The sequence below is a fragment of the Schistocerca serialis genome, chromosome 1 (genome assembly GCF_023864345.2).
Source record: "Schistocerca serialis cubense isolate TAMUIC-IGC-003099 chromosome 1, iqSchSeri2.2, whole genome shotgun sequence".
NCBI classification, from domain to species: Eukaryota; Metazoa; Arthropoda; class Insecta; order Orthoptera; family Acrididae; genus Schistocerca; species Schistocerca serialis.
Window position 1 is genome coordinate 330,116,104 of NC_064638.1, and position 21,541 is coordinate 330,137,644.

Below are 21,541 nucleotides of genomic sequence, written 5' to 3' on the forward strand. Positions count from 1 at the left end.
GGTGGCGCAGTGGTCAGACACTGAATTCGTATGCAGAGGACGGCGATTCATATCCCCGTTCGGTCATCAAGTTTTACATTTTCCGTGATTTTCCTAGCTTTCCTTTTGCTGCCAGGCACGTATCACTAAAAGTTTCTGAAAGCTGTAGTCCGCTTTAAACAGTTACTGAAAGTAGATTTTAATTTCGCAAGTTTTTCTTAAGAGAACCTCGTCTCAAATGTGTAATGTAATGCAATTTCTCTCTCATGATTCGCAGTCTCAAACACGTGTTGTATAGTGACGTTCTTGCCTGAAATTATGCTAAACGGATTATAGTTTCCCCCAAAGAACATGAACATGTTAAATACACTCCTGGAAATTGAAATAAGAACACCGTGAATTCATTGTCCCAGGAAGGGGAAACTTTATTGACACATTCCTGGGGTCAGATACATCACATGATCACACTGACAGAACCACAGGCACATAGACACAGGCAACAGAGCATGCACAATGTCGGCACTAGTACAGTGTATATCCGCCTTTCGCAGCAATGCAGGCTGCTATTCTCCCATGGAGACGATCGTAGAGATGCTGGATGTAGTCCTGTGGAACGGCTCGCCATGCCATTTCCACCTGGCGCCTCAGTTGGACCAGCGTTCGTGCTGGACGTGCAGACCGCGTGAGACGACGCTTCATCCAGTCCCAAACATGCTCAATGGGGGACAGATCCGGAGATCTTGCTGGCCAGGGTACTTGACTTACACCTTCTAGAGCACGTTGGGTGGTACGGGAACAGCAAGTTCCCTTGCCGGTCTAGGAATGGTAGAACGATGGGTTCGATGACGGTTTGGATGTACCGTGCACTATTCAGTGTCCCCTCGACGATCACCAGTGGTGTACGGCCAGTGTAGGAGATCGCTCCCCGCACCATGATGCCGGGTGTTGGCCCTGTGTGCCTCGGTCGTATGCAGTCCTGATTGTGGCGCTCACCTGCACGGCGCCAAACACGCATACGACCATCATTGGCACCAAGGCAGAAGCGACTCTCATCGCTGAAGACGACACGTCTCCATTCGTCCCTCCATTCACGCCTGTCGCGACACCACTGGAGGCGGGCTGCACGATGTTGGGGCGTGAGCGGAAGACGGCCTAACGGTGTGCGGGACCGTAGCCCAGCTTCATGGAGACGGTTGCGAATGGTCCTCGCCGATACCCCAGGAGCAACAGTGTCCCTAATTTGCTGGGAAGTGGCGGTGCGGTCCCCTACGGCACTGCGTAGGATCCTACGGTCTTGGCGTGCATCCGTGCGTCGCTGCGGTCCGGTCCTAGGTCGACGGGCACGCGCACCTTACGCCGACCACTGGCGACAACATCGATGTACTGTGGAGACGTCACGCCCCACGTGTTGAGCAATTCGGCGGTACGTCCACCCGGCCTCCCGCATGCCCACTATACGCCCTCGCTCAAAGTCCGTCAACTGCACATACGGTTCACGTCCACGCTGTCGCGGCATGCTACCAGTGTTAAAGACTGCGATGGAGCTCCGTATGCCACGGCAAACTGGCTGACACTGACGGCGGCGGTGCACAAATGCTGCGCAGCTAGCGCCATTCGACGGCCAACACCGCGGTTCCTGGTGTGTCCGCTGTGCCGTGCGTGTGATCATTGCTTGTACAGCCCTCTCGCAGTGTCCGGAGCAAGTATGGTGGGTCTGACACACCGGTGTCAATGTGTTCTTTTTTCCATTTCCAGGAGTGTAGTTCCTTATAAGTGCAGGTTACATCGGCTGCCAATTGTGCAAAATACTACTGAAAAAGCGATGTGGGCTTAGACGACTTCGGTTGTAATATTCTTCGGTCACGTTCTGATACATCCTATCACAGAAGAGATTTGAACAATAGTATTCCTTCCCGTGCTATGTATATAAGCTGACATACACCATTCTGTTCTCAGTATTTTTTGATCTGTTTGACCGTGTTATTGTTACCTAAACATTCGGTTAAGCAACCAGACTTCATTATGGTTAAGACTGAAATAAATAGGTCATAATCGTTTCTTACTTGCCATTATGGTATAATCATCTAATAAATACGATAAAACTGGTATTTATAATTTTTTAATGTAAATGAACTTCTGCAGGTCCAAATGTTAACTGTCTAGTTGTTTAACGCCACGTATAAAATCCGAATACGCTACTTGATTCTAATGACATTTTCCTATTATCAATGATCGCGAATTGTCAGAGAGAACAGCATCTAACGTCACTGAAATACTTCCAACAAACAATTTTGAATCTGTGCTGTAAACATTAATTAACAATATCCTTCTAATAGCGTGTTCTTCTTTAACGTAAGAATTCCCTGGCAGAGCAGTTTCTAAGAATACTCTGAAGTTATAACTGCAGTAGAACTATAACAAACGCGCATAAGCAGTACCATTAAAAAAATTCATGTATCTAATACTTAGTTAAATACAGTTGCAGAACATATCACACTGTTGATTGAGAGAGACTTATGATACTCTCTTTGAAACTCAGTTTGAAATACTGCTTAAAAATTTATTTTGAAGATCGGTTACACCAGTACATTTACTGAATATGCGAATTCTCTCATGAACACTAAGAAATAATTAATTTTGCACTTTGAATACCTATTTCAATATATGCTCTCTCATTTTTACTACACGGAAATGGGAAAGGAGCCAGTTCCAGGTAATATTAAACAGAACAATCACACGGTTCACTGACTTAATTAAAATTGTACATGTCTTTTCTACGGAATGCAATGCCTGGGGGCGATGTGAAGCGGTATATAGGTGGAAGTATTTGTCCTCATCGTCTTTACAGCTCATCTACACTTATAATTCACCCATGGCACTTTTTATTGTATTTAGGCTCTTATTTCCCGTTCAGCATGTTTTCGATAAAATCCTGTTGTCGCGCTAAAGCAACGTATCATTGTTACTACTATCAGAAGGCAATTGGTGTGAAGCGTCGACGTGTTCGCTCAGTATTGCGGATCAGACAGTCTTACAGGTGGTAGACAGTCAGGTACATGCATGGCTGTCGTTTCAGCAGAATTTGTTTGTAGTGTTCTGGTTAGTTTACTTTACTTGCCTTGCGCTTAACGTGTATTTCCCAAAAAACTACAGTGGTATATAAATACATCAGATTCGTGAGTGCATATAATTGAATACCGTTCTGGACTTACCGTTTGTAGTATGGCAATTCCTTTACAGTAACTTCCAATAATTTTCTACGGTGCAGTTTTTTTACGTAAGCAGGGACTTTATACGCTCCGCTCTTTCGCTTGTCAGCATCATCTGCACGTATTCTTGAAGCATCGCAAATGTCATACAGTCCATCATTAATTCAATACTGAATTGGAAATCAAGGGATACAGAATGTGAATGCTGCCTATGAGACATGACACATCATTTAAAAAAGGGGAGAGGGAGAGAGAGAGAGAGAGAGAGAGAGAGAGAGAGAGAGAGAGAGAGAGAGATTAATACCTATTTAAGCTCGTTTAGATTCTGGAAAAGAGAGTGATAGCGACTGAATCATTTATTTTACCTAAATTTGTGGTCAAAATTTCTTTCGGAACCTGTCCAACCGTACTGTGTATCTACTGTGAGGGACGTTCCGAAAGTAAGTTTCGAAAGAGAAAATAGTAAGTCCGGTGACACAAACAAACGCCATGTGAGTCACATCCTTTGCTGGTTCAAAGACGGAAAGGGCATCAGCAGAGGAGGAATGACGCATGCGCAGAGCGCCAAAGAAGAGAGAGTAGCAGCACACTGACGTGCCCAAGGTTATTCAGATACTCATAAAAATGACAGACGGGCGTGTACTGACAACGTGGTAGCCAATGGAAGTGCTTGCTGTTATCCGGTTTGAATTCGCATGTGGGACTAGTGTGTCAGTCATCGATGAACGCTTTCAAACCGTGTACGGTGAGGTCGTGTCTCGTCAAATAGTTGGTCGCTGGTGTTGCACGTTCACAGGAGGAGTTTCACCTGTTCACTGCATTGAAAGCAGCACGCTCGGGACGTCACTTCCATGCCACTGCTAAGGTGGAGCAGGCAGAGCGACAATTCTTTCCACCAGAGGACACAGAATTCTACCACAGTGGTGTCTGCAAACTGATTGCACGCTACGACAAATGTCTCAAATTTGGTGGCGACTATGTCGAAAAATAGTGCAAGGTGTATAGTCCATGGTGCCGTCGTGTACTTGTTTTTGCCAATGAATTTTCCGCGTAGAAAGCAATGAGGAAACTTACTTTCAGAACGTCCCTCACAGGAGCAGCAATGACAACACCAGGAGGAGTACATGATGGTTAGACATCTACATACTAAGAGTGTGGTTGAAATTATGATGAAAGTATTCTCCAGTGGCTTTACTGGAGCTACTTTCCCGTCAGTCACAAAAAGTCATCTGGGGAAATCAGGGATGACGAAGTCCAGATGCACAGTATAAGGGTCGAACTCTACATCTCTCAGATAACCAGCGCACTCTCTTATAAAATATATATATCGCTTCTGTTTTAAAAATCAGGTAGATATCGCTTCTGTTTTAAAAATCAGGTAGAAGCAGAGTATTTCTACTTGAAATTAGGTGGTGTTGCTAATTGTGTGGCCGTGGTAGCTCAGCGGGAAGAGCACTGGACTCTGACCCCGGAAGTTCCCTGTTCAATCTTGGATAGGTGTGGGGATTTTACCTCGGTCCAGCCCCTCCAGGAGGGTCCCAGATCAAATCAGCCTGCTATCAAGTGAGTACTGGGGATCTTTTCCTGGGCTAAAACGCGCCTGTGCGACTGGCCCATCGCTCTCCCCCTTCTAGTGCCGTGGCTGCACTCATGCTGCAGTCGGCCAACAGCCCGGCGATGGATTTACGCCCCGAACTTTACCTTTTTATTGCTAATCACCTTGTCACACAACCAGATATATTAATCTCTTTTCGTAAAACAGTCTTATTGGTATTCCACTGATGAAGCTAATAACTATTGGTTGTAGACCTGCGCATTATATTAAATGCCTGAAGCCTTCTCGTCACTGTGATCTCGTCGGAGGCAATGCTTTTTGCATGCTGAGTATATGGAGAACAGAATAGTAACACATGGCGGCTGTTAGCTTTTTACGGCCAATAGGGGGCAAATGAAATTAATAATTTTTCACTGTTTCACAGTCTAGCGTCATCTATGCATTTGTGTCTTATTTTACAATTATTAGAACGTTGTAAAGATGGTAACTTTTCCTGCTTTGCATGCATTTGAACATATTTCTCGCTGCTGTATGAGAAACTGTGTGAGCTGAATGCTAGTCAGTGTCATATGTCTTCGACAATTTTCAAGAAAAAACCTTCATTCGCTAGTTTTTCTTACTTTTATTACCAATATTAAGGAAAAACAAAAGTGCTAGCAACCGATTTCATGATTCTCTGCATTGTAGCTCATTTCGTTTGCGTGCCAGAGGATAAACGTTTACGTCTGCGTAAATATTACTGCCACCAACTTGTGTTCCCGTGTTTGTTTTATATGTGAGTCTAGGGATATCCGGTGTCTCGCAGGCTTGGCCAGCTGAATTAACGGACTCGTGGCAACTTTGTATTTTGCAAGTCAAATGTAGCGCTGCTTTATCCGCATTTTTAGAGCCATCTTTCGTTCCTGCCAGGTTTTTATGCATTCTACAGGTGACATTTCCCTGTTTCTTTATGCTCCTAGCGTCGACGATCCTTGTAAAATTACTACCTCAGTGTATAAATATTTGTCGTCCTTGTAGCACTGTTTCATTGCATATGAACGTTATACGACGGCAGATTTTTGACGATGTTGTACCCTCTCAGCAAAACAAAGTGATGCCGTCGTGTGTGGGAACATGTTCGCCAATTAATCGTATCTGTAGAGAGTAATACTTCATGGGCAGTAGGCGTTCACCCCTGCTGGTAACTGCTGCATCTGAGCTTCCCGTGTTTCAGAGATCACGCACAGGTTCCAGACGGCGCGGCCTGAAGTGCGGCAGCTGCTGCTGCAGTACCTGCTGCCCTGGCTGTACAATATGGAGCTCGTCGATCCGAACGTGCCGCCGGCGAACCCACTCTCCTACTTCCAGGTGAGCTCTTTACGGCCTGCAGGTCGGAGCCCAAGTGCGCGCGAAACTGTTTCACATTGTTGCTGGTGCTAACAAGGAACCTCCCCATCGCAGCCCCCTCAGATTTAGTTAAAAGTTGGCACAGTGGATAGGCCTTGAAAAACTGAACACAGATCCATCGAGAAAACAGGAAGAAGTTGTGTGGAATTATGAAAAAAATAAGCAAAATATACAAACTGTGTAGTCCATGCGCAAGATAGGCAACATCAAGGAGAGTGTGAGCTCGGGAGCGCTGTGGTCCCGTGGTTAGCGTGAGTAGCTGCGCAACGAGAGGTCCTTGGTTCAAGTCTTCCCTCGAGTGAAAAGTTTACTTCCTTTATTTTCGCAAAGTTATGATCTGTCCGTTCGTTCATTGACGTCTCTGTTCACTGTAGTAAATTTAGTGTCTGTGTTTTGCGACCGCACCGCAAAACCGTGCGATTAGTAGACGAAAGGACGTGCCTCTCCAATGGGAACCGAAAATATTTGATCGCAAGGTCATAGGTCAACCGATTCCTCCACGGGAAAAACATGTCTGATATATTCTATACGACACTGGTGACGGCATGTGCGTCGCATGACAGGAATATGTTGTCGACCCACCTAACTTGTACACTTGGCGAATGGGTAAAAAGATTCTTCTACCTTGCCCGATTTAGGTTTTCTTGTGGATGTGATAATCACTGCCAAAAAGTGATCGCATCGGACGGACTGATGGACAGATAATCATTGTGTGAAAATAAAAAGTTAAACTTTTCACTCGAGGGAAGACTTGAAACAAGGACCTCTCGTTCCGCAGCTACTCTCGCTAACCGCGGAACCACGGCGCTCCTGAGCTCACATTATCCTTGGTATTGCCTATCTTACGCATGGACTACTCAGTTTGTATATTTTGCTTTTTTTTTCATACTTCCACCCACCTTCTTCCTGTTTTCTCGATTGATCTCTGTTCAGTTTTTCAAGGCCTATCCACTGTGCCAACTTACAACTAAATCTGAGGGGGGGTGCGATGGGGAGGTTCCCTTGTAAGTACTCTATTCAAAACAATTAGCGAAGGAGAGAAAGCTTTCCTTGATGTTGAGTGGAATCGACGGAATACCAACCAGCGAGATGTCGTCCCAGGCCATACTGCGTAACTAAGGGGGCCACACCCTGCCTATCTAACGCAAGTTAATTTAGGCAAGTATTTGACCCATTTCTGAAAAAACTATTTGATGCAGGACCTTAATGTTTTTACTGTATATTACATGATGATAATAGAGTCAACTTTACTAAAAATCTACTTTATCCATTTTATAGTTTTTAAGAAATACTTTTTTAAATTTATTAACAAAAAGTATTAAGTTTTTTTCTGCAGAAAATACTGTTTTGTGAACTTTCTAATGGGGGAATATTAATGAATATAGTACCAGAGGTTGCTTTTTATGTTATGCAGAGTCCCTGAAAATTTCTTTCCTTTATCTATGATAGTTTCTGATAAAATGGGGCATATGTACTGAAAATTTTAGTTTGTGTAAAACTGACTTCAAAGAAAAAAACTTTTTAAATTTGTTATTTACAGTTAATTAAAACTGTCCTCCTGCATATGATGGCCCTTCTTTGGCCTCTACCAGGTCTTCCAGCTTCTTTTTCGCCTTCCTGGATGTTTGTCTTGCTTTCTTGGCCATATTGGATGCAGACCTGACTGCATCGGCTATCCTCATTTTATCGCAGTGTTGCAGCCCAGTGATCATATTTTCACCAGGATTAATTCCCAGCTTTTTCAGTACCCAACACTTTCCAATATTACCACAATTGAACGTAATAACAGCATCATGAACTCCTAGTTTCATAAATCCAAAGCAATTGCTAGACCTTTTCTCCCACTGGCACTCTCATCAATTTTCACAATCTGTGACTCACCACATTGTCTACATTGTGCAAATTTAGAAATTACATCTGATAATATTCTCAGATTTATAATACTGTTATTGCACCCTTTGTCACTTACAGTAAATTCATCCTGCAAACATCTGTAGAGCATGCGTCGCCACTCAATGTTTATTATTAATATCAGCCTCTATCAGTGCAGCCTCAATAGGCCAGGCTTAAAAATGGACATGTAAGGGTCCGAAACTAGTCGCCTAACAAATACTGCAACTGTTGACAGAACCATTAATAAATCCTGTAAGGAATTTAAATAAAATTGGTTTTCCCTGTCAACCGAACGTTGAAACTGAAGATACATTGTACATGTGTGAAAGGTAAATGAAAACATAGATCCTAAACGCAATTGTGAAAGGTACCTCAAGGTTGCAGAACATGCGACGGAAAGATCTAACGTTTTAAAATCGGCTAGTTATTTTGAAAATAAAATCCATGTATTCCTATGCGTAGGTTAAAAGTTATCCCACGTTTCTATCTTCATTCACGTAGAAGATGAAATCTTGTGAAATCTCATGAATCTTTTTACAGCTTCTTAGTATTTTGGCGAATAAAGTTGCGAGTGTTAACCGTACACAAAAAAATTCTACACTTAGCGAAAATTTTGTTTCCATATCTAGAACCGTGTATGAAAAACTAGGAATGTCCACGTCACTTGAAATAACCCTATATTGTGGACAAAGCTAGGTAATCCACAATTTAATATTTTCACGTTAAATACCATTTGGGGTAATTTTCTCGTAAAACAGTGTTGCCCAAACTTTTTTTGAATACGGATTACTTTGACCTTTTTGTTCCTAGTAGGCGCCACGGTCGCAGGTTCGAATCCTGCCTCGAGCGTAGATATGTGTGATGTCCTTAGATTAGTTGGGTTTAAGTAGTTCTAAGTTCTATGGGACTTATGACCTCAGATGTTAAGTCCCATAGTGCTCAGAGCCATTTGAACCATTTGTTGTTAGCAGGAGCCCCAAGTTTCAAGAAAAATAGAATCCATCTAAAAACAAACTTTAATCAAAATTTTAACTTATTCGTTAAAGTCAAAAGTAACATGAATTAACAATACTATTATAATAGGAAACACTACATTTTAGTGACTATTTACATTCGGTTTGAATCAAGGCGATTTTTGAGCTTGCATCTTCTATACAAGGTCGGCAATATGCGTGTTATCACTTACCTTCAACGATTCCTAGACTTGCTTTTCATTACCAACAAAGCAGAAATAGTGCAAAGCTATCCTGTAGTTGTAGTGCATGAAACTGCTTCGTTACACAAAAACTGCTCAAGAGAATTAGATTGAAATACGTCCTCCTTACAGTTTCTAACATTCTGGAATTTAATGAGCTCTTCCTGGATTTTTTCTGCAACTTCTCCAGCGAATCAGTTTTTGATCAACCTTATTAGCTTCTGTTTTATTGTGTTTAGGGAAGTAATTGAATTCATCAGCCAACATTTGCAGATGAGTCTCCATGTTTTCTTTTTTGTTTGCTCTAATAGTGTCATACTTTTATCATCAGAAAGTGCTTTCAGTATCACGAGCCCAGAATAATTGTTTTCGCCAGTTTGACGTATCCTTAACTGAAGTTTGCAAAAAAGGCACTAAATTTATCTTCAAAGATAAATATATTTGCAAGCCTTCTAAATGTCCGTTTCCGGAACCTTGTAGCTGCAAGTTCAGCTTATTCAAGTGTGTGAAAATATCCACAAGATAAACCAAATGCATCTGTTAAGATCAGAAAATTGCTCCTTAAGACTTTTTTCTTTTTCTCAACTAGAAACAATGCAACCTCTTCTCTGAGTTCGTTTAAATTTCACAGCATGTTACATTTCGACAGCCAACGAACTTCTGAGTAAAAGAGAAGGGTCTCATGATCCGAGCCCATTTCAGTGCACAGTTTCTTTAAAACAAGGCGGGAATTTAATCCTATGTTTTTTATAACATTTACTACATTTATGGCCAGTTGCATTGTATTATTAAGGCATTCAGGAAGAGTCTTGGAAGCCAACACCTGACGCTGTATGATACAATACGTTCTTAGTCCCGAAGAAGTCTTTCGTTGTATTAACGTCGCTAGACTGGACCTTGATCCTCAACATTGCTGGAGCTCCCGCTCTACAGAAACGAACGAGCTCTCCTCACATATTCCATTATGACATCCATTCCTTTTTATGTCCTTCCAGTTCTTTGATTACGTTTTCTTCGTCTAAAAAGTGGGCAAACACTGGTAACAATATATTAGAAATGTCAGTCGATTCATTAATTTACAAACTGAAGCATGGAGAATTTTTAGCTCTTCAAATAAATTGTTTCACTATATCATTAGACATTAGCTCAATTCGAGCGTTTACAGTGTTGTTTGACAGAGGTCTTTCTTGTATTATTTTTTTAGCCCTAAAACTTCGACAGCTTGTATCAAACAAGATTTCACGAGAATTTGTCCTGTTTTGCGAGTCAATTTCGATATCTCAAACGACGCTACTAATATTTTCTCTGATGGCGAAAATCTTGCATCACTAGGCCCGAGTTTAATTTTTTTTTCAGATTCTCTAATTTCCTTTCAAAGAATTCTGGTGGTCGGTCAGAGAAACTAGGATGGGCCGTTTCTAAGTGGAATTTTAATTTCGCCGGGTTGAAGGCGTCTTTCGGGAAAACAGTTACGCATATAACGCACTGTGGTTTTACTTCTTCATTACTTTATACTGAAGTAAATCTGTATTTAATGTAACTACTGTCGTCTTTTATCTTAGGCGCCATTTTGTGAAAATAAAACAAAAATGCAATCAGATGTAAGCATAGAAGCAAAACGTAAAAAAATAATGTATTTTTCATAATAAAATTAATAAATAATGTAATAACTAAATGAATGTAATTTTACTGTCTTTAACTACATATCACTAAGTAATGTGATACTCTAATTCAATAGTCCACTTAGTGTACTACCTGTAGTGAAATTTTTGTGATATACACATACATAGGTATACTCAGCCTGTATTTTCTTTTGTAATAAATTACATAGCTTTCATTAAAAGAGTGAAAAATGTGTAGTTATATTTTTTACTTCTCCATAAATTGATAAGAACGCCAAGGACAAACGTCAGCTAAACTACTGATGCCGTCGAACCACTAAACAGTCAAGAGACAAACAATGCGTACGATTGACTGACCGGCTCGTACCATGGCGTGACGTCGACCACATGCCCTCTCCCGGCCACCCGCTCCCGCCAGTACTCATTGGGCATCGCCCGCGTGACAAAGGATTAATAATTTAAAACGAATGAAAGTATGAAATTTTAAAACTTTCGCGGGCCATATTTTAACCGTTGCGGACCACTGGTGATCCACGGACCACTGGTTGCAAACCTGTGCTGTGAACGGCTGCAAGATTCAAGTAAACATAGACCTACTTAAAAAAAAAGCGTGTATCTAGTCTTCAACCGAGGCGGTGTGCTTCAAAAAAGTGGACATCGAAGAATGAAATATTTTGGAGAGGAATTACTTTAGAATCGAGACAGTAACGTAAGCTGTTAGTTAGACGTTAGTGAAATATTGACAATTGCATGACTCCAGACTGGTACTTAGTACAAACTTCATACTGCCGTAGCAACAGAGCAAATGAGTGTGCAGGAGACAATATCTTGAGGTACATAGACCGCTAGTATATTACGTCCGCAGCTCGTGGTCTAGTGGCTAACGTTTCTGCCTCTGGATCACGGGGTCCCAAGTTCGATTCCCGGCCGAGTCGGGGATTTTTCTCTGCCCTGGGACTCGGTGTTTGTGTTGTCCTCATCATTTCATCATTATTCAGCAAAGTGGAGAGACTGGACAGTGAAAAGATTGGGAATTTGTACGTATGGCGATAACCACGAATGTGAGCGCCGCACAAAGCAAGTCTCATCATCACCAGACCTTCCGACATACGAACTTACAGCAAATACGTAATATCAGAGAAAGTTTGCGGAAGTGTGCTCAATGTGACACTCAGGAAAAATTTCTGTACTTGGCATGTGGATTAACGGAACGGTTCGGAAGTTTGTAGCGATTTGTTATGGCTAAAGCTTTTCGAAACTATGACGATTACGTGCTTTGCTTGAGTAATGAAGGTTTCGCTCTGCAGTGTAGTGTGCGCTATTTTGAAGCTCTATGACAGACTAAAACTGAGTGCCAGACCGGGCACGAGCACAGAACCTCGAATTACCCGACTAAGCTATCCACGAACGACCCAGGATCCTCTGCCGCAGATTTACTTCGCCGGTACATCTTTTCTGCCTTCAAAACTTCACAGAAGTTCTCCTGCACACGTTGCGGGACTAGCACACTTGGAAAATTGGATTTCCTTTTTTGCAGACATCGTTTCAGATGTAGATCCTCTCACCAGGTCTTGTGCATCGCTGCTTATTTATGTAATAATTTTTGTTATGCGTTCAGTGAACCACTTCATAAAGGAATCATCCTTACACCTTGGCTGAGATATACTGCGATACTTTTTCTCCTGAAGTGCTTCCAGCAAAGAAACTTTATGGAAAACTGTAACGATAAGAGACAGATTATAGTAACATGAAAATTTCCGCTATGCGCCTCGATGTATTCGGATAATAGCACTGAAGAGCCAAAGAAACTAATACACCTGCCTAGTATCTTGTAGGGCCCCCGCGAGCACATAGAAGTGCCACAACACGACGTGGCATGGACTCGATTAATGTCTCAAGTAGTGCTGTTGGGAATTGACACCATTAATCGTGCAGGGCTGTCAATAAATCCGTAAGAGTACGAGAGGGTGGAGATCTCTTCTGAACAGCACGTTGCATGGCATCCCAGATAGGCTCAATCATGTTCATGTGTGGGGAGTTGGGTGCCCAGTAGAAATGTTTAAACTCAGAAAAGTGTTCCTGGAGCCACTCTGTAACAATTTTGCACATATGGGGTGTCGCATTGTATTGCTGAAATTGTCCAAGTCCGGCGGAATGCACAATGGACATGAATGGATGCAGGTGCTCAGACAGGATGCTTACGTACGTTTCACCCGTCAGACTCGTATCTACACGTATCATTCCAACTGCACATGCCCCGCACCATTACAGAGCCTCCACCAGCTTCAACAGTCACCTGCTGACATGCAGGGTTCATGGATTCATGAGGCTGTCTCCATACGCGTACACGTCCACCCTCTCGATACAATCAGAATCGAGACTCGTCCGACCAGGCAACAGGTTTTCAGACATCAACAGTCCAGTGTTGGTGTTGACGGGCACTGGCGAAGCGTAAAGCTTTGTGTTCGTGCAGTCATCAAGGGTACACGAGGTGGCCTTCGGCACCGAAAGCCCATATCGATGATGTTCCATTGAATGGTTCGCACTCTGACACTTGTTGATGGCCCAGCACTGAAATCTACAGCAACTTGCAGAAGGGTTGCACTTCTGTCACGTTGACCGATTCTCTTCAATCTCGTTGATCCCGTTCTTGCAGGATGTGTTTCCAGCCGCAGCGATGTCTGAGATTTGATCTGTACCGGATTCCTGATATTCACTGTGCACTCGTGAAATGGTCGTATGGGAAAATCCGCATTCCGTCGCTACCTCTGAGATGCTGTGTTCCATCGCTCGTCCGCCGACTATGATACTACGTTCAAAGTAACTTAAATATTGATAACCTGTCATTGTAGCAGCAGTAACCGATCTAACAACTGTGCCAGACACTTGTCCTGCTATATAGGCGTTGCCGACCGCAGCGGCGTATTCTGCCTGTTTACATATCTCTGTATTTGAATATGGTTCAAAAATGGCTGTGAGCACTATGGGACTTAACTGCTGAGGTCATCAGTCCCCTAGAACTTAGAAATACTTAAACCTAACTAACCTAAGGACATCACATACATCCATGCCCGATGCAGGATTCGAACCTGCGACCGTAGCGATCTCGCGGTTCCAGACTGTAGCGCCTAGAACGGCCTAGAACGGCCGGCATTTGAATACACCAGTTTCTTCGGCGCTTCAGTGTATAATCTGAACTGCGGCCTACCATAGTGATACTTAGCTTCCAATCACCTCCTGAGGTTCTGTTTGCCTATAGCCTTTACTTATTGGCACACTATTTTATTTATTTATTTTTGCTTTTCCGCCAAGATACCGAGTGTAGTTGTGCGATACCGAATTGATACCGAGTGTAGTTGTGCGATACGGAATTGATCCCAAATTGTCGTGATGACAGATTTTCCATACTTTCAGCGAATTCTTGAAATTATTATTTATTTAACCGAAATTTCGTTCCACTCAGTCTGCCCGTGTCAGATATTAGCCAGCAGTGATCTCTTATTGCGTTTTATGTCTAAAAAGCATAGTAGCATCAGCATGTTTGTTAAAATCGTAAACGAATCGAATTAGAGAAATATGGTTCATGTTAGTCTTTTTTATACGCTCGTGAAATTCAAAGATAAAACAATTACATTCTTGAACACATTAAAGTCACGATTGCGTTAATAACGACGGCAATCTGCTAGTTCAGTTGAGAGGTCCTACAGTTAGCAGAAGTGTGTGCGATGTAAGCCTGTGGGATTGCTTCCCGGCGGTGTAGTTCGAGTATTAGCATGCGCTCTAATCAGTCGCGCCAGTGGACAAAATAAACAGTTTCTCTTTGAGCGGCGTTTTACACATTGACAAATGTCACGTACGAGCAGTGGCAGACAGACTGTTACTTTGAACTAGCAGGGCTCAAAGGATGCAGTGATTGCCACATCTGCGACGAATTTGGAACGGAGGTTTTTCTAGCTGCTAAGCGGCCTACCACGTTTCATTCCGTCAGCTGGCGGTTTCGGTGTGTCGAAACTATGTCGGGTTAGAGCTGTATGTAATCTGCCCAGTGACAGGCTGCAGTCCGGGCCCATTACAAGCGCTCATCTGGTATTTCCATTGTCCACTGAGAAACGTTGCGCATTAGACGCTCTGCTGTGCAAATGGAGCACAAAGTATCGTGAAACGCACAGCTGCACAGTGGGCCGAATCGCATCAAAACCTGGACATAATAGAAAAATGGATATAAAACGGTACAAAACTGTGTTCTTTTTAGATTTCTGGGATCGCTGATTACGAAACCAATCTCTAAATTACAAAATTCAAAATGGCGGATCAAAAATTATAAATTTAGCTGTTTCGAGTAAAACTAAGAATAATGTATTTTGAGGTCGCTGATAACGAATTAGAAATCTAAATTGCCGTATTCAAATGTTTTGTTCGATATTTTGCGTTTCAATAGAAATAGCGGTCACATTCGTCGCTTGCGTCATAATCGCTATCAGGAGGCTGCTGTCGTGTTGTCCACTAGCAAGTGGTCCGACAAGCAGATTTTTTAATCTATGGCGTCTGTTTATCTTCAATTGTCACTTTTTGGAATTTGTAAATGAGTGGAACCGAAGGTGCCAAAGCTGATGGAATACGTCACGCATTGTTTACCACGGGAACATTTGCCCGTAAAATCTCCAAGCTCCCTGCTCATCTTCAGATAATAATAGTTTAGCGTGTGGTAAATATGCTCACGCAGATGCATTGTAACCTGTTAACTGTACAATTAAGGTGGTAGAAGGGCCATTTACAGAAGTGGAGCCACGCAGAGTTTTTTTTATTATTATTATTAAAGTCGATACATATCATAAACGTACCGTCTGGATTCCTATCCATGTTATTTTATTCTGAGAACTGGGCAGTATCGCTGTCATGTATTAAACAGGACACACAAAAAATATTCACTGTTTACCGGCAACTGTCACGGCACGTATCATATCGACTTGTGACTGCAATGCCACAGTAGAATTGGACAGTTGTGCACCAGTGCAGTCTACACAGGATTTAACGGGGCTGAAGTCGGAACGCGCAAGAATTGCTGTGTCTATTGTGTCAAGGTTTTGAAGCAAGTTGGCCCAAAGTGGTTCAAATGGCTCTGAGCACTATGGGACTTAACTGCTGAGGTCATCAGTCCCCTAGAACTTAGAACTACTTAAATCTAACCAACCTAAGGGACATCACACACATCCATGCCCGAGGTAGGATTGGAACCTGCGACGTAGCGGTCACGCGGTTCCAGACTGTAGCGCCTAGAACCGCTCGGCCACCCTGGCCGGCCGCAAGTTGGCCCACCGCAAGCCGCCCGCCTCACGTCCGATTTACTGTTTACGATTTGCACTAACTACGTCGTATCAAAAGTTGTTCTAAGTGCACACATCGGTGATAAGCTTATATTGAAACGATTTTTATCTCGTATTAAACTGTGCCCAAACTTGAAAATTGTGATCTATATTAGTACCTAGTTACACAGGGCAAATGAGCATGTCAAGTGCACTAGGACAGGGATTTTCAAACTTTCTCTGTCACGCCCCCCCCCCCCTCCCCTCTATGAAACATAAATTATTTTACCCCCACTCGCTCCCTTACTCTTCTTTCCTTTGTTCAGCGCTTCTCATAATTCGCACAAAAACAGCCTAACGTACCTATTTACTTTTCTCAAATTTTTGCAGTAATAATAATAATAATAATAATAATAATTACAGAGTACCTTCAAGTACATCACAATTAAACTTTTTTTAAATTATCATAATTTTGTTTTATTCAAAAGCGGTGAAATTTAGCAGTTACAACTAGCTTATAAACAGCCAGTGCTATGTGTGTGCAGTTACTGGGAGTGAGCAACTATGTGTATATCGCTACTTTTTTTTTTACAAATTAATTCACAGGTAAGTTAGTTAAAGATTACTGTCTCCATCCGTATTGCTTCTAATTCATTTAGAACGCCCCGATCACGACGTACAAATAATGATAGAGAAAAGTCCACATTTAAATATCAACTTAAAAACTCTTGTGTTTAAATTGATCATCAAATAATTCGGAAATTTTATGACATTTGTACATTTAGTGTTATGTGTGTCCTTGAGTTTGTGAGGAAAGCAGATTCAGTCTTCGGTTATATCTCTGAAACAGCAACTCTCAGGTCCCCTTCCAGTTGCTATCGAGACCGATATTTCTTCTCGATTAACGCTATTGCGGAAAATACTGACTCGCATAAGTAAGCTGATGCGAAGGTAATAACAGATCCGTTGCAATTCTTGCCAAATTGGAATAATCATTCTGAGTCAGCACACGGAAATTTTAGGCACTTCTTTTTAAATTCAGTTCGGAATATTCTATCACATCAAAATTCTACTGACTCCGCAAGTTCGGTTATTGACAAGAGGATGATTAGTGGTCGGTTTTGATAATATCGAACGGTCTGTGGATCCAGTCATAATCAGATGAAATTTCAGGAAATTTATCATCGAATTGTTGATTCGAGATGTAGTACGCCAATTCTACTAATTTTACTGACACCAAACTTTATTTTCCTCGAGAAATAATTCAGACAAAATAAAAATCACGCAGTTACCCTTCTCCATCTGCGTTTTTCAAAGTTCACGTCTTCCCTTAAACACAAGAAAGATAATATTTCTCGTACTATGTCGGCCTTGAAGTGACACGTTAAGATCATTCAGTTTCTCAAAAACGACGGCCACGCCGCACAACTTTTCATAGATTTTTCATCCTGAAACAGGTCGTGAGTGTAGGACTGCTCTTCAAAATGGGAACGCGAAGTTCATCCTTCAGATCCACCACGGGACAACCAACGTACCTCTGTGTGCAATAGAAGCGAATCACAAATAGAACCTCTCTCTTCGCAAGTAACGTAAAATCGCTTAGTTTTTAAAGCTTGTGCTTTCGCAAAATTTATAACTCTAACTGCATCTGGGAGCACTCTAGTGAACTCCGATTGTACTAGTTTATAAGCCAATGTCCCCCCCCCCCCCCCCCTGTGCATCATTGGAATATGTGAATTTTACAGAAACAGAAACACTCGTATTAACCCCCTTTTAATTACAGTAAATGCTGCCGCCGCATCGTCACATGTAGCAGCACGGTTTGCCCATGACAGATTGTTGTCAACAAAAACAGAATTCACAAGTAAGAAAATACGAGTATCTTCGTTTGTAGTCCTCCCATCCAGAGGTTCACAGAATAGAATTTCATTGTCATAACAGTAGTGTACAGAACATAGAAGTTGGGAAAGATTTCCGATGTCAGTACTGTCATCGAGTTGCAGGGCAAATTCTGAACTGTCATACAGGCGTGGTAGCAACGATTTTCCATATCGGAGGCTGTTCCATTAGTACGATGCGCAGCGGTACGATCAAAGTGTGGTACATTTCTCCATGCATTTTGATGACCGCAGTAAGAAGTAATTTCTCGCCAATACTGCGCGGTGAGTTGGATTTGGGCTTTCTTAGGAAATGATACCTGTTTTTTGAGGAATATGACGTTTCCTTTTATTTGTTGCTCTTGACGCTGAAAATATTCAGAGGGTTTACTTATAAGGTCTGGCTGTTTTGCCTTAAGATGTCAATCTTAATTTTGTACTTCAAGCTATCGTTGACTAAAATCAAAAACACGTTGTGCTCTTCCTCGTTATTCAAAGGAATGTTGGTAAAGTCTGATGTTTTGCGTTTGGAACTAACATTGCTGATAAGAACAGAGAAAGACGCGAAAGAAGTATGTCCTTTCAATAAATTCGAGTCTTTTTCCTTATTAGAACTGCATACTTTCGAAGGAGAAGAGAGACACTCGGTGAATCACTACCATGGGATCTCTCATTACCACTGTCAATCTGCCACTTATCCATGGGAATGGTGGAACTTGTTTCACTTTATCGTGAATCCGGTTAACTGCTTCCACTGAACATGCGCTAGTATCCAACTTACAACTATCTTACTAACTTTGAATTGAATTCGGAAGCCTGGCTGAAATGGCGGTGGTTAATCATTTATTGTTGTAGTCATCGTTGCAAGGAATTAGCGATCACGTTGCCAATTCTCTTATTGTCGATAGTGGTCGCTAAATGCTTGGTATATAGCCCATCCTGAGGGCGTGGGTGATCGAGGTCAGTGTCTCAGCGTACCTGTTGCCAGGATCCACTCGTCAATTCTTGTGAAACAAGACAGCAAATTAACTAGAGAATGGACGATAAAAAAATGAAATACGAAGTTTATAATAGTCATTCGTAAAAACGGAGATACACAAAGTGTTCCAGTTAAAGAACTATAGGGCTAATTCATACACAGCAAAATTATTCACATCCATATTAAAAAACAGAATAAAATGGATGCTAGAACTAGTAATTAAAGAAGATCTGTTTGATTTTAGACCAAAGATAAGAGCAAAAGAAGCCGTCATAGCACTAAGGAGATCATTAGAGACAAGGTTGGTAAGAAATAGCGATACTTATGTAGTCTGTATTGATCTGGAAAAAGTATTTGGTAGTGTTAACAGAAGAAAGTTCTTCTTAATCTTCAAATGTGCACACTTAACTGGGAAGCTTTGAGAACAATATTAAACATGCACAAAAACCAAAATTGAGGGATAACGGTTAATGGAACGCAACGTAAAACTAGATTTTTCTGTTTAGCAAAAGCGACAAAAAGCAGATTACAGAGTACCTGACGGCTCAACACAAAAGTTTTGTCTCAAGAACAGATAGTGTTGAGGATCAGTGGACAACGTTCAAAACCATCGTACAATATGTGTTAGATGAGTATGTGCCAAGCAAGATCGTAAGAGATGGAAAAGAGCCACCGTGGTACACCAACCGAGTTAGAAAACTGCTGCGGAAGCAAAGGGAACTTCATAGCAAACATAAACATAGCGAAAGCCTTGCAGACAAACAAAAATTACGCGAAGTGAAATGTAGTGTGATGAGGGCTATGCGAGAGGCGTTCAATGAATTCTAAAGTAAAGTTCTATGTACTGACTTGGCAGAAAATCCTAAGAAATTTTGGTCTTATGTCAAAGCGGTAGGTGGATCAAAACAAAATGTCCAGACACTCTGTGACCAAAATGGTACTGAAACAGAGGATGACAGACTAAAGGCCGAAGTACTAAATGTCTTTTTCCAAAGCTGTTTCACAGAGGAAGACTGCACTGCAGTTTCTTCTCTAGATTGCCGTACAGATGACAAAATGGTTGATATCAAAATAGACGACAGAGGGATAGAGAAACAATTAAAATTGCTCAAAAGAGGAAAGGCCGCTGGACCTGATGGGATACCAGTTCGATTTTACACAGAGTGCGCGAAGGAACTTCCCCTTCTTGCAGCGGTGTACCGTGGGTCTCTAGAAGAACGTAGCGTTCCAAAGGATTGGGAAAGGGCACAGGTCATCCCCGTTTTCAAGAAGGGACGTCGAAAGGATGTGCAGAACTATAGACCTATATCTCTAACGTCGATCAGTTGTAGAATTTTGGAACACGTATTATTTTCGAGTATAATGACTTTTCTGGAGACTGGAAAGCTACTCTGTAGAAATCAGCATGGGTTTCGAAAAAGACGGTCGTGTGAAACCCAGCTCGCGCTATTCGTCCACGAGACTCAGAGGGCCATAGACACGGGTTCACAAGTAGATGCCGTGTTTCTTGACTTCCGCAAGGCGTTTGATACAGTTCCCCTCACTCGTTTAATGAACAAAGTAAGAGCATATGGACTATCAGACCAATTGTGTGATTGGATGGAAGAGTTCCTAGATAACAGAACGCAGCATGTCATTGTCAATGGAGAGAAGTCTTCCGAAGTAAGAGTGATTTCAGGTGTGCCGCAGGGGAGTGTCATAGGACCGTTGCTATTCACAATATACATAAATGACCTTGTGGATGACATCGGAAGTTCACTGAGGCTTTTTGCAGATGATGCTGTGGTGTATCGAGAGGTTGTAACAACGGAAAATTGTACTGAAATGCAGGAGGATCTGCAGCGAATTGACGCATGGTGCAGGGAATGACAATTGAATCTCAATGTAGACAAGTGTAATGTGCTGCGAATACATAGAAAGATAGATCCCTTATCATTTAGCTACAAAATAGCAGGTCAGCAACTGGAAGCAGTTAATTCCATAAATTATCTGGGAGTACGCATTAGGAGTTGGTTGGTTGGTTGGTTTTGGGGAAGGAGACCAGACAGCGTGGTCATCGGTCTCATCGGATTAGGGAAGGATGGGGAAGGAAGTCGGCCGTGCCCTTTCAGAGGAACCATCCCGGCATTTGCCTGGAGTGATTTAGGGAAATCACGGAAAACCTAAATCAGGATGGCCGGACGCGGGATTGAACCGTCGTCCTTCCGAATGCGAGTCCAGTGTCTAACCACTGCGCCACCTCGCTCGGTACGCATTAGGAGTGATTTAAAATGGAAAGATCATATAAAGTTGATAGTTGGTAACGCAGATGCCAGACTGAGATTCATTGGAAGAATCCTAAGGAAATGCAATCCGATAACAAAGGAAGTAGCTTACAGTACGCTTGTTCGCCCACTGCTTGAATTCTGCTCAGCAGTGTGGGATCCGTACCAGATAGGGTTGATAGAAGAGATAGAGAAGATCCAACGGAGAGCAGCTCGCTTCGTTACAGGATTATTTAGTAATCGCGAAAGCGTTACGGAGAAGATAGATAAACTCCAGTC

At 42.2% G+C, this 21,541-nt stretch overlaps 1 protein-coding gene across 1 annotated transcript in view; it reads left to right on the top strand.

Annotated features, from left to right (window-relative positions):
* Positions 1-21,541, top strand: part of LOC126469923 (protein furry) — a 1,144,124-nt gene that overhangs the window by 711,764 nt on the left and 410,819 nt on the right. The window contains exon 26 of the mRNA XM_050097322.1: positions 5,957-6,090. Within this exon, the coding sequence (XP_049953279.1) occupies positions 5,957-6,090 (134 nt within the window). The remainder of the gene's footprint in view (positions 1-5,956; positions 6,091-21,541) is intronic.